Source organism: Bubalus bubalis, chromosome 22 (genome assembly GCF_019923935.1).
Source record: "Bubalus bubalis isolate 160015118507 breed Murrah chromosome 22, NDDB_SH_1, whole genome shotgun sequence".
Taxonomy (NCBI): Eukaryota; Metazoa; Chordata; class Mammalia; order Artiodactyla; family Bovidae; genus Bubalus; species Bubalus bubalis.
In genome coordinates this window covers 1,690,882-1,710,186 of record NC_059178.1, presented here as the reverse complement: position 1 = coordinate 1,710,186, position 19,305 = coordinate 1,690,882, and the positions used below count along the sequence as shown (strand labels likewise).

The following is a 19,305-nucleotide window of genomic DNA, read 5'->3' as shown; positions in this document are numbered from 1 at the left end:
GAATGGGTGAATTTACCTCAGATGACCATTATATCTACTACTGTTGGGCAGGAATCCCTTAGAAGAAATGGAGTAGCCATCATGGTCAACAAGAGTCCAAAATGCAGTACTTGGATGCAATCTCAAAAACGACAGAATGATCTCTGTTTGTTTCCAAGGCAAACCATTCAGTTATCACAGTAATCCAAGTCTATGCCCTAACCAGTAACGCTGAAGAAGCTGAAGTTGAATAGTCCTATGAAGACCTACAAGATCTTCTAGAACTAACACCCCAAAAAGATGTCCTTTTCATTATAGGGGACTGGAATGCAAAAGTAGGAAGTCAAGAAATACCTGGAGTAACAGGCAAATTTGGCCTCGGAGTACAGAATGAAGCAGAGCAAAGGCTAACAGAGTTTTGCCAAGAGAGCACACTGGTCATAGCAAACACCCTCTTCCAACAACACAAGAGAAGACTCTACACATGGACATCACCAGATGGTCAACACCGAAATCAAATTGACTATATTCTTTGCAGCCAAAGATGGAGAAGCTCTATACAGTCAGCAAAAACAAGACCAGGAGCTGACTGTGGCTCAGATTATGAACTCCTTATTTGCCAAATTCAGACGTAAATTGAAGAAAGTAGGGAAAACCACTAGACCATTCAGATATGACCTAAATCAAATCCCTTACAATTATATAATGGAAGTGAGATTCAAGGGACTAGATCTAATAGACAGAGTGCATGAGGAACTATGGTCGGAGGTTCGTGACATTGTACAGGAGGCAGGGATCAAGACCATTCCCAAGAAAAGGAAATGCAAGGCAAAATGGTTGCCTGAGGAGGTCTTACAAATAGCTGTGAATAGAAGAGAAGCAAAAGGCAAAGGAGAAAAGGAAAGATATACCCATTTGAATGCAGAGTCCCAAAGAATAGCAAGGAGAGATAAGAAAGTGTTCCTCTGTGATCAATGCAAACAAATAGAGGAAAACAATAGAATGGGAAAGAATACAGATCTCTTCAAGAAAATTAGAGATATCAAGGGAATATTTCATGCAAAGATGAGCACAATAAAGGACAGAAATGGTAGGGACCTAACAGAAGCAGAAGATATTAAGAAGAGGTGGCAAGAATACACAGAAGAACTGTACAAAAAAGATCTTCATGACCCAGATAATCATGATGGTATGATCACTCACCTAGAGCCAGATATCCTGGAATGCAGTCAAGTGGGTCTTAGGAGGCATTACTACAAATAAAGCTAGTGGAGGTGATAAGAGTTCCAGTTGAACTATTTCAAATCCTAAAAGATGACTTTGAAAGTGCTGCACTCAATATGCCAGCAAATTTGGAAAACTCAGTAGTGGCCACAGGACTGGAAAAGGTCACATTTCATCCCAATTCCAAAGAAAGGCAATGCCAAAGAATGCTCAAACTGCCGCACAATTGCACTCATCTCACATGCTAGCAAAGTAACGCTCAAAATTCTCCAGGTTAGGCTTCAATAGTATGTGAACTGTGAACTTCCAGATGTTCAAGCTGGTTTTAGAAAAGGCAGAGGAACCAGAGGTCAAATTGCCAACATCCTTTGGATCACTGAAAAAGCCAGAGAGTTCCAGAAAAACATTTACTTCTGCTTTATTGACTATGCCAAAGCCTTTGACTGTGCAGATCACAACAAACTGTGGAAAATTCTTCAAAAGATGGGAATACCAGACCACCTGACTCGCCTCATGAGAAATCTGTATGCAGGTCAGGAAGCAACAGTTAAAACTGGACATAGAACAACAGACTGGCTCCATATCAGGAAGGGAGTACATCAAGGCTGTAAATTGTCAGCCTTCCTATTTAACTTATATGCAGAGTACCTCATGAAAAACGCTGGGCTGGATGAAGCACAAGCTGGAATCAAGAATGCCAGGAGAAATATCAATAACCTCAGATATGTGGAAGGCAATGGCAACGCACTCCAGTATTCTTGCCTAGAGAATCCTATGGACAGAGAAACCTGGTGGGCTGCTGTCCATAGGGTCACATAGAGTCAGACATGACTAAAGCGACTCAGCGTGCATGCCTGCATGCACTGGAGAAGGAAATAGCAACCCACTCCAGTATTCTTGCCTGGAGAATCCCAGGGACGGTGGGGCCTGGTGGGCTGCCATCTATGGAGTTGCACAGAGTCGGACACGACTGAAGTGACTTAGCAGCAGCAGCAGATATGCAGATGACACCACCCTTATGGCAGAAAGGGAAGAAGAACTAAAGAGCCTCCTGATGAAAGTGAAAGAGGAGAGTGAAAAAGTTGGCTTAAAGCTCAACATTGAGAAAACTAAGATCATGGCATCCGGTCCCATCACTTCATGGCAAATGGGGAAACAGTGGAAACAGTGACAGACTATCTTTTTGGGCTCCAAAATCACTGCAGATGGTGATTGCAGCCATGCAATTAAAAGAAGATTGCTCCTTGGAAAAAAAGTTACGACTAACCTAGACAGCATATTAAAAAGCAGAAACATTACTTGCCAACAAAGGTCCATCTAGTCAAAGCTATGGTTTTTCCAGTAGTCATGTATGGATGTGAGAGTTGGGCCATAAAGAAAGCTGAGCGCTGAAGAATTGATGCTTTTGCACTGTGATGTTGGAGAAGATTCTAGAGTGTCTCTTGGACTGCAAGGAGATCCAACCAGTCCATCCTAAAGGAGATCAGTCCTGAATATTCACTGGAAGGACTGATGCTGAAGTTGAAACTCCAATACTTTGGCCACCTGATGCGAAGAACTGAGTCATTGGAAAAGACCCTGATGCTGGGAAAGATTGAAGGCAGGAGGAGAAGGGTACGACAGAGGAGGAGATGGTTGGATAGCATCACCGACTCAATGGACATGAGTTTGAGTAAATTCCAGGAGTTGGTGATGGACAGGGAGGCCTGGAGTGCTGCAGTCCATGGGATTGCAAAGAGTCGGACACAACTGAGCAACTGTACTGAGCTGAACTGTACACTTTAAAATGATTAAGGTGGGATTTTTATGTTATATATATATATTACTATAATTTTTTTCAAGGCAAATTTTATAATTATCAAGGGAAAGGATAGTAGAAGCTGACAGTGGATTTTTGCAAAGTACTCTGACGTGGTGAGGGGCCCTGCAGCATCACGGCAGCCTGGGAAGACTGACCTTAGAGGGAGCTGGAAAAAACTGTGCCTGGGAGCACAGAAGAACTTCAGAGGGTCAAAGTGAATTGAAGCCTGAATGTTAGGGGCATGACACCAGGAAGCCCCGGGGACAAGGCTGTCATCGCCCCGGTGGCGCGGGTGTGGTCAGTGCCTCGTCTCCAGACACTCATTCCATGTCACTGTTCACTACATGGAATGCACTTGCATCAAAGAGGCAGTCAAGATTCCTAACGCTTAGGCAATGATTCACTTGTGTAAGTAACATCTAAAATATCACAGCTCCAGCAGAAGCAAAGTACACGGCTCCTCACTTATTTGCCAACAGAATGTACACTGTAGTTCTGTATTCAAAGTTCTCCAAATTAAGGTTCCCAAAAGCTATTTGCTAGAAATTTCTTTATCCAAAACCAATGGTTTCTGAAATTCTAATTATCACACTCCAGATATGAGGGCATTGGGCTTTTTTATCTCTCTGCTTTGCCCATATCCATTCTATCTGCCAAAAATACTCTTCCCCAACCTCTAAGTTCCCAACTGAAATTGTACTCTTCACTCAGGGCTCAGCCCGTATGCCGACCTTGCACAGCGTGTTCTCGGTCACTGAAGCTGGAAGTGAAGCGGCCTCTGCTCTGTACTCACCAAGCCCTTAACCACACGCTGCCTCGTACCACAGTTATTTTGTCTTACAACCTGACAGCAGGGGCCAGATGCTTCCAGGGCTGGAATATCCGTTATAAGTTACACGTTAGAATCTCGCACTCAGTGCCTGAATTTGCTACAAAACACTCCGATGCAGAGTCATCTGTCTCTAGGGTGGGGCATCACCAAGTCTGGAAGAGGCAATGCTGTTTATCTTGGGTCCTTGATAACATCCGGGAATGCTTTATGGATGGTGAGAGTGCTCACTACATAATTTCTTCTCAAGAAATGATCTGTATATTAAATGTATACACATACAAAAAAATGGAACCTCGGTATGCCACGTTATTGCTAAAGCCTTTCAGAGCTAGTTTCCTCCTCTGTAAGACAGAAATAATTATACTTTCCTCATATCATTGCCATGAAAGTAATGAAATAACATGTACAACTCTGAATACACAGTGTGCAGTAAGTGACATTTAAACACTCAGTGGTAGGAAATCTGCCTGCCAGTGCAGGAGACCTGGGCTCAATCCCTGGGTCAGGAAGATCCCCTGGAGAAGCGAACGGCAACCCACTCCAATATTCTTGCCTGGAGAATCCCATGGAAAGAGGAGCCTGGAGGGCTACAGCCCATGGGGCTTGCAAAGAGTCAGACATGATTGAGCTACTAATATACACATTATATCAATTTAATACCTTTCTCAATAATCAGTAATCCTTCACTTTCCTCATTTGCTAATTAATTTAATCTGGCTTTCCCCTAGGTTTGGGTACAAGTTTTTTTCTATGACAAAACAATGCAATCCTCTAAATGGTTTCTGGAAAGTTTCAGGGACCCCAGAAGGGAGGAGAGATAAACATGATTGCATCAAATTCCTTAAACAAGCTGTACTGAACATTTCTAAAGAAAGACACTCTAGAATTTTCCAGAGAAAAATGGTGACTATCTTTAAATAAGCAACATGAAAGTCTGGGAAAGAGAAAAAGTAGTTCTGGGACAAAGAATACAGGACTTCCAGAGTGGATTAAGGGCTGAGGCTGATGCCAGGAGATGGAAAACAAGATGCTCAAAAGAGGCTTCTTTTCCTTCCCCTCTCTCTTTCCCTCCCTCCCTTCTTTCCTGCCTCCTCAACAGCCCTCACCTTTTCTTCCTTCCTTCTTTTTTTTTTTTTTTTTTTTTGATGAAACAGTATATTATTAGAGAGGAAGAAAAGAAAGGTAATTTGAGGGGTGTGTGTTGAGGGGAACATTCTGCCAATTAAGTCTTAGATGAAAGACTGCGGGTGACAGAAAGGAGACGGGAACAACAGTGTTGAAAGGAATGGGGTCCACGAGGGACTGCCAGGAGACGGGTGTGAGCAGGAGGCTGGGACGCCTGTAATTGGACAGACAGGCGCAGAGTCCTTGCTCAGTAAGTACTCGTCGAATGAAAGCAGGGAAGACTAAGTCAGTGGGTAAAGGGGGAAAAGGTCCTGAATTCTGGGATCCAATGCTGAAAAGAAATCTCAGGAGGAATACTGAGTACAAGGCAACCAAGGTCGGCAAAGGCGGCACAGCTCAGGAGGCTTCCTGTCGGGGCCTTGCCTGGGGGCATCTTGCTTCATCACGACGTTCCTGAATTTGCTCTTGACTCTGTAGCCCCAGCAGAAGTCCTTCTAGAGCATACGCAAAGCCTCAGAATTTCAGGGTCACCACGATACTGTGGCATGTCTTTAACTCTTTCAACTCCCCGAGAAAGAGAGCCTTCTCTCTGTAGAAGGTTTTTCTCTCAAACAGGGATGCGAGACTATCTGCTGTCTCTTCTGACATAAACAAGAAGCCACTGTGCCAGCCGTGTGGTTGGCAGTGTGTGCCAGGGTATGTGGCACCCGTTGGCACCCTGTCTGCCCCGCGACAGCCTCTCCTAGCAGAAAGCCACCTCCTGCCTCACTCCCTGTGTCTCAGCGTTTTCTCTTCGAGGAAATGACTCTGCTCTGTACCTTTAACAAAGGCTCCTGGCCCCAAACAGTTCTTTTCTGGCTGAAGACGCCCTAACTCTTGGCTCACTCCCTTCTAATCAGTATCTCTTTCTCCTGTAGATCCTAAATTTATATTATTCAAAAGTTTGCAACAATCACAAATATAGGATTAGACACAAAGCCACTTTTCCAAATAGGTTATCAGAATTACAAAACAAGGACTTGGGGCAATTCTCTCCAGGGAGACGCAGTGAAGGACAGTGGGGATACACAGCTGTGAGACCCAAGAGCTGCTGCCTGACCTGTTCAACTCCTCCCAGGCTCCATGACACCAGCGAGTCGCAGGCTCTCAGGGCCACAAGGTCCTCGGGGTAAAATGAGGCAGTGAGCATATCTTGCTGTGGAAAACAATGTCTACGTCACAGTGCCGAGATAAAGATCACGTGAACCAACACACCCGAGGGTCCTGTAAACACGGTGGTGATACCAGCGTCGACAGAGCCAAGACGGGGGAGCCTGTGCCCAGCGTCCTGGGCCTCCCACCCAAGTGTGAGCCTCCGTCTCGCTCTGCAATTTCCAGAGCACAGACGGACCCCTGCCCTCTGAGCTAGCTGCCTGTCTGTCTCTGAGCCCACAGCTCGAATACCCAATGGCTGGTGTGATTCTGCTGCAACACGCAGCCTGGTTCTGACTTGTGCGGACGGGTCACTACCCTGCTCTGGGAACGAGCTTGTTCTATTTGGGCCTGCGTGCTGGGCTCCAACTTAGACAGAGGCTTCCCTGGGGGCTCAGGTGGTAAAGAACCCGCCTGCAATGCCAGAGACTTGGGTTCAGTCCCTGGGTCGGGACGATCCCCTGGAGAAGGAGTGGCTACCCACACCAGCGTTCCTCCCTGGGAAATCCCATGGAGAGAGGAGCCTGGGGCTTTGAGTCCATGGGGTCTCAGAGAATCAGATGTGACTGAGAGACTAACACTTGTACTTTCAATCAGATCTAGGGAGGTTCATGCCTTCCAACTAGGATATCATCCCTCACAGGGCTCATGAGTGAAACGAAACGGTAACAAAGTCTCAAAAGGAGGTTGGGTTTTCCCAGGTGGTTACTGCCCTCCTTCTCCTCCCCTTTCCAAGCAAGCTTAAGAGAGTGGTCGAGACTGAGAACTACCTCCTGACCTCCCATTCCACTTATGCCTTTTCCCTTCATTTTTATGAGTCATACATGCAGTACTAAAACAGCAAAATAATGGAGAAAGACTCAACTGAACAGCGACAGCCTTGTTCCTCCTGCTCACCTCCCAAGCAACTACTCTAACCTCCTCCTGTTTTAGACCTGCTGGGGGTTGCCTCCATGGCATGAATTAGTATCTTAATGTTGCTCTATTGATGCATCAATTTAAAACATCACTTATTAAGTTCCTGCTAGGAGAGAGGGAGGATTTGGTTGACTTATACCATACCCTACTCATGTCAATTTTAGGCAATTATTTTAGTTCTGTTTTTCCTTATGAATCAACTTCGAGGTATAATTTATATACAAGAAAATGAAACCATTTTAAGTATCCAGTTAAATGCATACTGACAAATGATTCACCCATGTACCCGTCAGCACGCTCAAGACACGGAACACTTCCATCACTCCAAGGTTCCCACACACGCATTCACAGTCATGCTCACCATAATTCCCAGGCCCAGACAGCCACTGATCGGCTTTCTCTGACTGTAGACTAATTCCGTCTGTCCTAGAATTTTACATAAATGGAATACTACAATATGTACTCTTAATGTACCAGGTTTCTTTCACTCATTATAAAATATCTGAAATTCATCCATGTAGTTGAGTTCATCAGTCATTCATTTCTTTTTATTAATAAGAAGTTTTCTATTTTATGCATATAGCATAATTTGTTTACCATTCAAGTGCTGATAAATATCTGGGTGGTTTCCAGATTTTGATTATTAATAAAGAAAGTGTTAGTCACTCAGTCATGTCCGACTCTTTACAACCCCATGAACTATGTGGCCCACCAAGCTTCTCTGTCCATGGAATTCTCCAGGCAATAATACTGGAGTTGGTTGCCATTCCCTTCTCTAGGGGATCTTCCTGACCCAGGGATCAAACTAGGGTCTCCTGCATTGCAGGCAGATTCTTTACCATCTGAGCCACAAAGCTACTATGAAAATTCCCATACAAGCCTTTCTGTGGACCTATTTTTCCTTCTCTTGGGTAGACGGCTCGGGACAGAACTGCTGTACAATTCCAAGTATCAGTTAGAGGGCGCGTTTATTTAGGTTTTTAAGGAAGTCTGTTTTTCTCTAAGTCTACCTCCCAAATAGGGCAGTTGCCAGTAAGTTGTGGGTGTGTAATAAAAATTGCTAGGTCATGTTTTGGGATGAGCAGGAGAGGGGCCTCTCTCTGCCCTTTGGGCCGGGGGCAACGGGAGCTACAAACGCTCGAGTGGAGACAGATTTCCTAGGAGTGAGAAGCACCTGGACATAGCGGTCGCCTCTGTCTCTTTACAGCTGTCCTCAGGCTTTCCCCGGGAGTGAAATCTTTTCTGCATGGGGATGGGGGAAGGAGAGGTGTGGGGACACTGCCAGCTCCATCACTGGACACAGAGATGGTCAGGTCACCCCCGGCCCCCCTCCTCATTCCTATGCGCCCCGTCACCGTCTGACTGTCTGAGCTGTCAGAGTGCCCGGCCTTTGGCAGGACTGCTAAGAGGCTCTGGGCTGCTGCTTCCTCTCTCAGATTATCCATCTTCCAGAAATCTGTTGAACTTGCATTTGCTGATGATCGTTTTTCTATTCTCTTTGATTTTGGCTGGGTTTGTTATTTCATTGAAGAGTTGGTAGAGAGGAGAAAAATGATTATCTTTGGCTTGCAGTCCTCACCCAGACATCAATGAATTTGATTCAGTACAGATATCAAGTATTAAATCTTAGCCCTGAACCGTCCCTGGCCAAGCTCATCAATGACTGCTGTTTAGCCCGACACATGTCTTCACGTCTTTCCCTACTTGCTCTCTCTGTAACATCTCGGTGATCTTCTTTTCTGAATGTTCTTTGGATCCCACAGCTCTGCTCTCACCTGGTTGCTTCCACCCTTAAGCTCCCCAAGAGCTCCAGAATGTGCTTCTCATCCCCAGCAATTCACTGGTGCTGCCTGGTTGAATTGAGACCATGGATATTTAAAAATGCTTTGTGTTTTATGCTTGTTATTACTGATAACAACAGTGAAATGTGTACTTTGAAGAAAAAAACCTGCCATGTAAAGATAAACCTCAAGCTAATCAGAGAAAACCAGATCTTTAGTTTGTATAACATAAATTCATGATGCTGTGAAGAAGTTAATAATGCCTGTCTTCACGTGAGGAGAAGGCAATGGCACCCCACTGCAGTACTCTTGCCTGGAAAATCCCATGGACGGAGGAGCCTGGTGGGCTGCAGTCCATGGGGTTGCTAGGAGTCGGACACGACTGAGCGACTTCACTTTCACTTTTCACTTTCATGCATTGGAGAAGGAAATGGCAACCCACTCCAGTGTTCTTGCCTGGAGAATCCCAGGGATGGGGGAGCCTGGTGGGCTGCTGTCTCTGGGGTTGCACAGAGTCAAGACACGACTGAAGCGACTTAGCAGCAGCAGCAGCAGCAGCAGTCTTCAGGTGAGAAGTACGTCCTCTTCCTTCTTTGGCACTTCCTAAGGGCCAAAACCAATATAGGTCCCTCCCACCAAAAAACAAGGGGATGGCTGCCAGGGCTGGTGGAGGTGAAGAAGTGAGTTGTTTGCAGGAGGAAACAGCTGTGGAGGGGGACGTTAATGACGGCCGGGTAGCAGCGCGATGCACTTAGTGCTACTGGAGCCTGCGCTCAACAAGGGCTAAGGTGGTCAAGTTTATACTACGGATGTGCCTGTTGCCGCTCAGTCGTGTCCGACTCTTTGCGACCCCATGGGCTGTAGCCCACCAGGCTCCTCCGTCCATGGGAATTCCCAGGCAAGAATACTGGAGTGGGCTGCCTTTTCCCTCTCCAGTATTATGTATACCTGGCTACAATTAAAAATAAGATATAAAGTCTCACGTGTCAAAATGTTACCTTTCGTCAGGATATTTTCCAAACAAAACTCTGATCTGTATCTAAACTTAAATTATGAAGCGAGTAAGGAGAGGTGTGTCAACACAAGAAACAGTCTGAAAGATAAAGAAACAGAACTGCGGGGTGATGTCAGTACCAGTAGCTTCCACTTACTGGAGTGAGCTTGACGCCAGGCACTGTGCTGAACGCGCTACATGGGTCACTTCACTCGAAACGACTCCAAGAGACAGAAGATTAGACACGTCAAGTCAGCTGCTGACAGGCTCACAGCTGAAGCCTGGGAGAAACAGATCAACCCCAGGAGGTCTGGGTTAAAGACCTGCTCTGACCACTACCTGCCTGGCCAGTCTGGGGTCAGAGGGTGGTGAGGAGGACACATTCGGACTTCCCTAAGCTGCAGGCTTAAGAGGCTCATGAGACCAAACGAACGGCCTACGGAGAAGCACCCTCTATGTGCCGGGCGCACCGGGAAGGAGAGACTCCCAGCGGCTGACTGCAGAGGGAGGCAGACGGTCCGCAGACACCAGGGCGGACACACCGAGTGGCCTCAGAGGAGGGGACCGAGGGGAGGACCGGGAGCCGGGGGCTCGTCCAAGCCGCACAATCCCTGGCTGAATAAGTACTGACTAAAGAAATAAAATTCACCTATAGAAATGTATTCTATCTCTGACTGCATTTGAAAACAGACCGGTAAAAGAATCAACCTCACTTTCTTCCCCTCAAAGAAAAGAAATTTAACAGACTGTGGCCATCCTTGATGTTCAAATCACAATAAGGAGGAGACTGACTTTTTGTTCAGATTATACTTGAAGTAATGATGTTACAGGGATCCCGTGTTAAAATGTCTCCACACTGAAGATTCCAGGAGGCACATGATGACCATCTGAAATGTAAACTGCAGCAGAAAATTCACACTGCAACCTGAAGCGTTCACTGTCATCCAGACAGACTGAGAGATGAGGAGAATGCAGACACCGGAGTGAGCCCCCCTGAAAGCCCAGATTCCAGCAGCTCTCCTCGCACCTGCCTGCTGCCCTGTGTTCCTCTCAGACCCCGCCTGCCCTCACAGCGTCCCAGGAGAACAGCTGGTAACGTGCCGACGCAAGAACTGGAGGGACGGGTCTCACCTCTAAAGGCCAAAAGTCACTGCTGCTTGCGACGCTTGCTTGCTTCAAGAATCAAGTTACTTCTTGAGAGATTGCGATACAAGTTACTTCTTTTTTTAACTACAGTCTTAAGAATTCTACACCATATATAGATATTCTATACTATACACAGTGAATGTATACTATACCTTGTTCCAATATCAAGCCAGCTGCCATAATCTTTGATCAGGAAGAAAAAATGCTGTAAAACAAAACAAGATACAGGCCCATTAAACACAAAGGCTACACAGAGTCAGGCTAAAAACAACGTCGCTTTAGGACTGTGTCTTTCAGATTTCCCTGAGAACCGCTATCTGACTAGAATCAGTAAGAATTCGCCTTTTATTGAAATTTTTGCTTGGACTAAAATGAGCAATAGCCTAAAAGCCAGAAACAGCATCTCCATTTAATCACATAAACACAAAAGTGACATCTGTGAATAACTAGAAAGAAAACCCAGCCAATGTTAATAAAATAACTAAATGATACCAAGGATCAGTGAACAGAAGCCATATTGTCTAATCATCAACAGATGCTTCCCAACAACGTTTATCCTGAAGATAAACTCCTTTAGGAGCTTTATAATCTAGTGACGGATTCAGTCAACGGTCAGGTGTGTGTGCTGGGTGTGAGTGTGTGTGTGTGCTGGGTGTGCGTGTGTGTGTGTGCTGGGTGTGAGTGTGTGTGTGTGCTGGGTGTGAGTGTGTGTGTGTGCTGGGTGTGAGTGTGTGTGAGATGAGTGTTGGCACTAGAAGTACAGGCGAGGACAGGAGCTCAGAGGAAGGGGGCAGACTCCAACTAGGGTGCCAGGGAAGGCTGTCCCAACAAGAACTCTAAACGTCTAAGCGACAAGTAAGAGGTGAAGGGGAGGCTGGGGAGGTCAGCAGAGGAGCGTGATCTGACAGAGGGGGTAACTATGAGCGTCAGGAGCCCACGGCCAGGCTGAGTCCAAGAAACAAGGGCAGGGGAGAGGCATGGCGCTGGGCACGAGCAGCAGTTCGCTCGCACGCGGCTCTCCAAGCTAAGCTCAGTAGTCTGATTCTTCACACAAAATTAACCACAGCATTTAAATTCCCTTCTGTTAACATGTCTCTGCCTTTCTGCCACTCTGTGAGCACACCTGAAAGCCCAATCGTCCTGACGTTATGTGAGGTCCATGTCAGGAATACAGCCAGTTCAATACAGCATAAAAGTGCTCTCCTCTGAGCCAAGTGACGAGGACTCTGATTTGGGAAGCTGTCCTAACAGCCTCGTCACCTCCAGCACACAAAAGTGACTAGCGAAGAGGGACCCTTCTCTACAGAGAGGGCGGCCATGGCCGTCAGCGACTACGGGGCGTCAGCAGGTCCTGCCTGACAGGAGCCTTTTGCCTCAGGGACCTCAGCCACTGGACGGTCTTATCCGGTCATTTATGTTCAGGGCTCTGGGTCGTGTGTTATCAGCTCCACCTCCAAAACGGCTGGAGATTAAAGACCGCCGTGGGAATGTGACTGAGCCCCAGTAAAAAGTCCGGCCGTCCGCGGCTCTGCCTAGCGCGGTCGCTGTCAATGTGGGGGAGCCCAGCTGTCCCCGCTCCACGGGGCGGGCGGCCAGCGCTCCACCACGGGACCCTGCTGGACTCTGCCCTCAGCACACCTCCCCTTTGCTCATCTGCATCTGCTCCTTCCACTGTAACGGCCTTCCCTGCTGGCTCAGATGGTAAAGAATCTGCCTGCAGCGCAGAAGACCCAGGTTCGATCCCCGGGTCGGGAAGATCCCCTGGAGAAGAGAATGACTACCCACTCCAGTACTCTTGCCTGAAGAATTCCCATGGACAGGGGAGCTTGGTGGGCTACAGTCCATGGGGTTGCAAAGAGTCGGACACGACTGAGCAACTAACGCTTCTCCCTGTAACAAGTCACACTTGTGAATATTAACAGTCTTCAGTGAATGCTCTGAGTCCATTCAGTGAATGATCAGACCTGAGGGTAGTGAGGGGAACCTCCTGGACTTGTAGGTGTAAAACAGGGTCTATCTGTTCATACACTACATATAAGAGGCCCAGCTACCTGTCCCTCTCTAGAACTCGTTATTAGAGCTGTGGTCTTGATAATATTATCCTCTTTCCTATTTCCCTTCCTTCACCCCACTCTTTTTTCCTTTCTTTTTCAATCTGACTAAAACATTAAAAATCAACATTTCAAGTAGGAAAATGATGTATCACCTGACTCTAAAGCCAGCTCTTTATGTTACCTTCCTATGGAAGTTAATACAACGCACCATAGAAGACCATGTATAAGATACAGGTTCTGATAAATCAAGTTAGATGATTTTTGACACCCTAAGAAGAGCATTTGTACTGCATTGAAAGTCAAAAAAATAATAATAAAAAGAAAGTAATTCATGTGTAACTTATACCAGCACTTATAACTCAGTATCTAAGAAGTTCATGTACAGACACGCACTCACATTCCATTTGATTAAATTAACTTGTTGTTTAGCTTCTCAGTCTTATTTATATTGAATATCCAGTAATGTCTTACCAAAGCCATGATGTCTGATATGTTGACAACCATGAGGAAAAGACTGGAAAAAAATAAATAAAAGATACATGTAACACAGCGGGCACATTTTAAAAGCATATTAATATCAAAATTAGAATAATCAAATGACCTAACATTCTGGTATTAGTATTTCTGCTTCTGAAAATACATTTGACAAAAGCTCTTTTCACATTATCATGGACTCCTGTCCCACAGTGATGGGCTGGACTTCAAAAATGTTACTTAACATTTTGAATATTTATTTTAAGTATATGAAAGGGACATGAATTATGATTTTTTTTATTAAGCTTTTTATATAAGATAAGTACAGATATACATGTAATTGCAGAAATGATATAGAGGGAGCCCATGTACCCTCTTCTTCTCCAAGATTCTTGAGAGTCCCTTGGACTGCAAGGAGATCCAACCAGTCCATCCTAAAGGAGATCAGTCCTGGGTGTTCATTGGAAGGACTGATGTTGAAGCTAAAACTCCAGTACTTTGGCCACATGATGAGAAGGGCTGACTCATTTGAAAAGACCCTGATGCTGGGAAAGATTGAAGGGGGGAGGAGAAGAGGATGACAGAGGATGAGATGGTTGGATGGCATCACCGACTCGATGGACATGGGTTTGGGTGGACTCTGGGAGCTGGTGATGGACAGGGAGGCCTGGCATGCTGCCGTTCATGGGGTCGCAAAGAACTGGACACGACTGAGCGACTGAACTGAACTGAGCTGTTGCACTCTCTGCCCGGTTTGCCTACTGGTGAGTCTTTCAAAGCTGCAGGACAATATCACAGCCCGGACACTGCCAGCGCTGCGGCAACACACCAAGTGTTTCCATCATTACAAGGATCCCTTATGATCCCTGTGTTACAGATTTTACTTGGGTGGTTTTACCTTTTTACAGTGTTATTTGGTGTTCTTTCTACCAAGTTTAATTTTTCCTGGGCCACATTTTTTCAGTGCTCTAGGGAATCGGAAGGTTGAAGACCTTAAGTCAGCCTTGTGTCTAAAAGAAATGTCACAATGCGCGGTAGCAGCCATTTCCAGTTTTATCTTATGCTAGTAACTTCTACCACTAATTCAGCAGATAAGTTTTCAGTTTCTATGGCATGCCAGTCACTGTGCTTATTGCTGGTAATACATCAGATGACCAGAGCTTACCATCTAACTCAGGGAGACAAATAATAAATAGAATGTTTGCAATAACAATACAAGGTCAGGTGGTGTTAAATGTTAAGAAGAAAAGTGGATTGACTGGACGAATATCTACGAGGAGGAGACATTTAAGCAGAGACGTGGATGAGCGGAGCGGACCACGAAACCAAATGAGCAAGAGCACTACAGGCAGACCTAGCGTGGACCTACAAAGGGCGTGCGGGCCGAGCGCGGACCTACAAAAGGCGTGCGACAGAACCGTGCACGGCGCCCAGGGAACAGCGAGCGCGCAGCCGGAAGCGGAGTGCGCGCAAAGGGCTGTGGGAAACAAGGACGAGGGGTGCAGGGCGGACCACAGGGCCACAGTCAGGGCTGCAGAACTGGTCCTCGCTGGGACAAGAAGCCCCTGGAAGATCTAAAGGCTGCACTATCCGTTGCGTAGATAACAATTCTCGGAGGACAGGAGTACAAGCAGGGAGGTCAGCTAGGGGCCACTGAAGATGAATGATAAGAGTGGGCTGTGGCGGTGACTGAAACGAGGACAGCAAGATGGCACTGGCGACATGCAGCAAGTGGAAGTACCACTGAGCGCTGGGCGGGCTTGGGCGTCTGCAGTGGCTCAGATAAGAAACAGGAGGAGCAGCCCGAGCTCACCAGGAGCAAAGGGACTTGCTGAGTTCAACGTGCGCAAATTGAGTGGGTCGGTATAGCATTCCGGGGAAATGTCAGTGACTTATAAGGGTTTAAAGGTCAAAGAGAAGACATTTACAAAGTCACACTTTGCCTTCTTTGCCTCAGTTCTCTCCCTTTGAATTTAGTTGTATTAAACACTTAAATACTAAAACTGTGTATTTAGTTTTTCGCTGTACTAAATAGATTTAAGGGATTAGATCTGATACACAGAGTGCCTGAAGAATTATGGATGGAGGTTCGTGACATTGTACAGGAGACAGGGAGCAATACCATCTAAAAAAAAAAAAAAAAGACATGCAAAAAAGCAGAATGGCTGTCTGGGGAGGCCTTACAAATACCTGTGAAAAGAAGAGAAGCAAAAAGCAAAGGAGAAAAGGAAAGATATAAACATCTGAATGCAGAGTTCCAAAGAAGTTCCAAAGCAAGGAGAGATAAGAAAGCCTTCCTCAGCGATCAATGCAAAGAAATAGAGGAAAACAACAGAATGGGAAAGATTACAGATCTCTTCAAGAAAATGACAGATACCAAGGGAACATTTCATGCAAAGATGGGCTCAATAAAGGACAGAAATGGTAGAGACCTAACAGAAGCAGAAGATATTAAGAAGAGGTGGCAAGAATACACAGAAGAACTGTACAAAATAGATCTTCATGACCCAGATAATCACGATGGTGTGATCACTCACCTAGAGCCAGACATCCTAGAATGTGAAGTCAAATGGGCCTTAGAAAGCATCACTACGAACAAAGCTAGTGGAGGTGATGGAATACGAGTTGAGCTATTTCAAATCCTGAAAGATGATGCTGTGAAAGTGCTGCACTCAAGATGCCAGCAAATTTGGAAAACGCAGCAGTGGCCACAGGACTGGAAAAGGTCAGTTTTCATTCCAATCCCAAAGAAAGTCAATGCCAAAGTATGTTCAAACTACTGCACAATTGCACTCATCTCACACGCTAGTAAAGTAATGTTCACAATTCTCCAAGCCAGGCTTCAGCAATATGTGAACCATGAACTTCCAGATGTTCAAGCTGGTTTTAGGAAAGGCAGAGGAACCAGAGATCAAATTGTTAACATCTGTTGGATCATCGAAAAAGCCAGAGAGTTCCAGAAAAACATTTACTTCTGCTTTATTGACTATGCCAAAGCCTTTGACTGTGTGGATCACAATAAACTGTGGAAAATTCTGAAAGAGATGGAAATACCAGACCACTTGACCTGCCTCTTGAGAAACCTACATGCAGGTCAGGAAGCAACACTTAGAACTGGGCATCGAACAACAGACTGGTTCCAAATAGGAAAAGGAGTATGTCAAGGCTGTATATTGTCACCCTGCTTATTTAACTTATATGCAGAGTACATCATGAGAAACGCTGGGCTGGAGGAAGCACAAGCTGGAATCAAGATGGCTGGGAGAAATATCAATAACCTCAGAAATGCATATGACACCACCCTTATGGCAGAAAGGGAAGAAGAACTAAAGAGCCTCTTGATGAAAGTGAAAGAGGAGAGTGAAAAACTTGGCTTAAAACTCAACATTCAGAAAATGAAGATCATGGCATCCGGTCCCATCACTTCATGGGAAATAGATGGGGAAACAGTGGAAACAGTGTCAGACTTTATTTTTGGGGGCTCCAAAATCACTGCAGATGGTGACTGCAGCCATGAAATTAAGACGCTTACTCCTTGGATTGAAAGTTATGACCAACCTAGACAGCATATTGAAAAGCAGAGATGTTACTTTGTCAACAAAGGTCCGTCTAGTCAAGGCTATGGTTTTTCCAGTGGTCATGTATGGATGTGAGAGTTGGACTGTGAAGAAGGCTGAGCGCCAAAGAATTGATGCTTTTGAACTGTGGTGTTGGAGAAGACTCTTGAGAGTCCCCTGGACAGCAAGAAGATCCACCAGTCCATCCTGAAGGAGTCCTGGGTGTTCATTGGAAGGAATGATGCTGAAGCTGAAACTCCAGTACTTTGTCCACCTGATGCGAAGAGCTGAGTCATTTGAAAAGACCCTGATGCTGGGAAAGATTGAAGGCAGGAGGAGAAGGGGATGGCAGAGGATGAGATGGTTGGATGGCATCACTGACTCAACGGACATGAGTTTGGGTAAACTCCAGGAGTTGGTGATGGACAAGGAGGCCTGGCATGCTGCAGTTCATGGGGTTGCAAAGAGTCAGACATGATTGAGTGACTGAACTGAACCGAGTCTCAAGTTAAAATTACTACACACACACACACACACACATACACACACACTTTGATGAGTCTTCTATTTCTTGTCCCACATGTGCTGAGCACTTCTTGAAAGAAAGTGACAGTGAAGTCACTCAGTTGTGTCTGACTCTTAGTGACCCCAGGGACTATAGCCTACCAGGCTCCTCCGTCCATGGGATTTTCCAGGCAAGAGTACTGGAGTAGGTTGCCATTTCCTTCTCCACAAGCTCTTCTTATTTAGACTTTAATTAAAAGTCCTTCTTAAAAAATTGCGTTCACTAACAGAGATGCAGGAAAGCACATGTCTGTCACTTTACTAGTTTTTTTTTTCCTTTAATTGCATATAAGTCACTATTTTCTATGTGGTATTGACAAGGTATAAGTGCTTTTAATGTTAAATTCAAGTAAAAATCCTGCAAAAATATACTAAATTAGACTAGAAATAAGATTTCTACTATTTTTAAACCATGGAAGAAAACCTTTTTTAAAAAAATTATTATGGCATACACATAATAATATGCTATACTCAGTTCTAGCCTAAATTCATCAAGAAAAACATGCAAATTTATTCTAATATTCATTATTTCCTTCAGTATTGAATATTCCAGTTTGATTAAAGAATAATAAAACTGCTAGGAAACTACATATTTATCTCAAGTGTCTTTCAGAAAGGCTGATCAGTCCTGTGCAGATGAAACAATTTCATTGCTGCAGAAGAGCAAACAGTTGGGTTGACAGCTTCTCTTCCAGTCTTTGATTACTTAACACATTGATTGTTCCACGAATTCCTAGAAACTCAGAAACAATACTTCCTATTCCATTTGTCAAAAGTGTAGTAATCAAGACTGAGAAACCACATAAATTAGGGACATCTAGAAGCTAATTTCAACGGATATAAAATGACATAATGTTGTAACACATGTATCTAATACACATTTATGAGAGAATCCAAAAGAAAACAGGATGATATCACCTGGAGTTGCAGGCACAGCTATATCTACAATGAACAAGTCACCAACTACAAGAATTTGACATTTATATTTTATAGTTTTCTAGGGGGGGTTCCTCTCTAGCTGGGGGCATTCTAATAATATTTTATAGTTGAAAAAGCATATTTTTATGTTATAGGCTCTAATCAACTATTTCCTCTAATGACTACACAATTCTGGCTAAAAGGGCGGACCATTTTTTCCCTCATTTTTATAATAAACAATCTATGTTACACTATCTTAATAGCAATCACAGAAAACACCATCAAATGTTTACTTTCGTTTCCTAAAAATGAACAAATTCAAAGCATTCATCTTACCTTTTTGAAGATAATTGCGTAGTTACCTGAACAGCTTCAAAAGCACACATCACAAGAACAAAGGGGATTAAAATCTGTTTGAAAGAAAAACAAATGATGCCCTGGGTGCCTGTAGCATTTGAAGAAATACTTCAATTTCTCAAAATTTATCTGTATTAGTGGAAAGCAAATGCTGAAATAAAATCAAGATACCAATGACATGTAGAATAGTGATCAAATGGATTTAGAAATCCACATCAACAGCATAGGTAGCAAAAAGATAATAACAAATATTTCAAATAAAGCCTAGTCCAACTTTTTGTTCTACTGAACTCATTATAATAATTAACGACTATGTTCAAATGATCCCAAGAGGGTGTGAAAGGCACACAGGCCCAAATCAAGTTAATTATGAAGCCTGAGACCTGACTC

The 19,305-nt window shown here is 44.7% G+C and overlaps 1 protein-coding gene across 8 annotated transcripts in view; it reads right to left on the bottom strand.

Annotated features, from left to right (window-relative positions):
- The window catches only part of PIGN (phosphatidylinositol glycan anchor biosynthesis class N), a 107,907-nt gene that overhangs the window by 12,699 nt on the left and 75,903 nt on the right, over positions 1 to 19,305 (bottom strand). For 7 of the 8 annotated variants that reach the window (XM_006064556.4, XM_006064555.4, XM_044934585.2 and 4 more), the window contains 3 exons: positions 18,895 to 18,968; positions 13,517 to 13,559; positions 11,144 to 11,196 (listed from right to left, as the gene is read on the bottom strand). In XM_006064556.4, the coding sequence (XP_006064618.1) occupies positions 11,144 to 11,196; positions 13,517 to 13,559; positions 18,895 to 18,968 (170 nt within the window). Of the gene's footprint in view, positions 1 to 10,098; positions 10,127 to 11,143; positions 11,197 to 13,516; positions 13,560 to 18,894; positions 18,969 to 19,305 lie in introns of those variants that run through there. The other variant, XM_045164037.1, reaches the window with a different exon arrangement.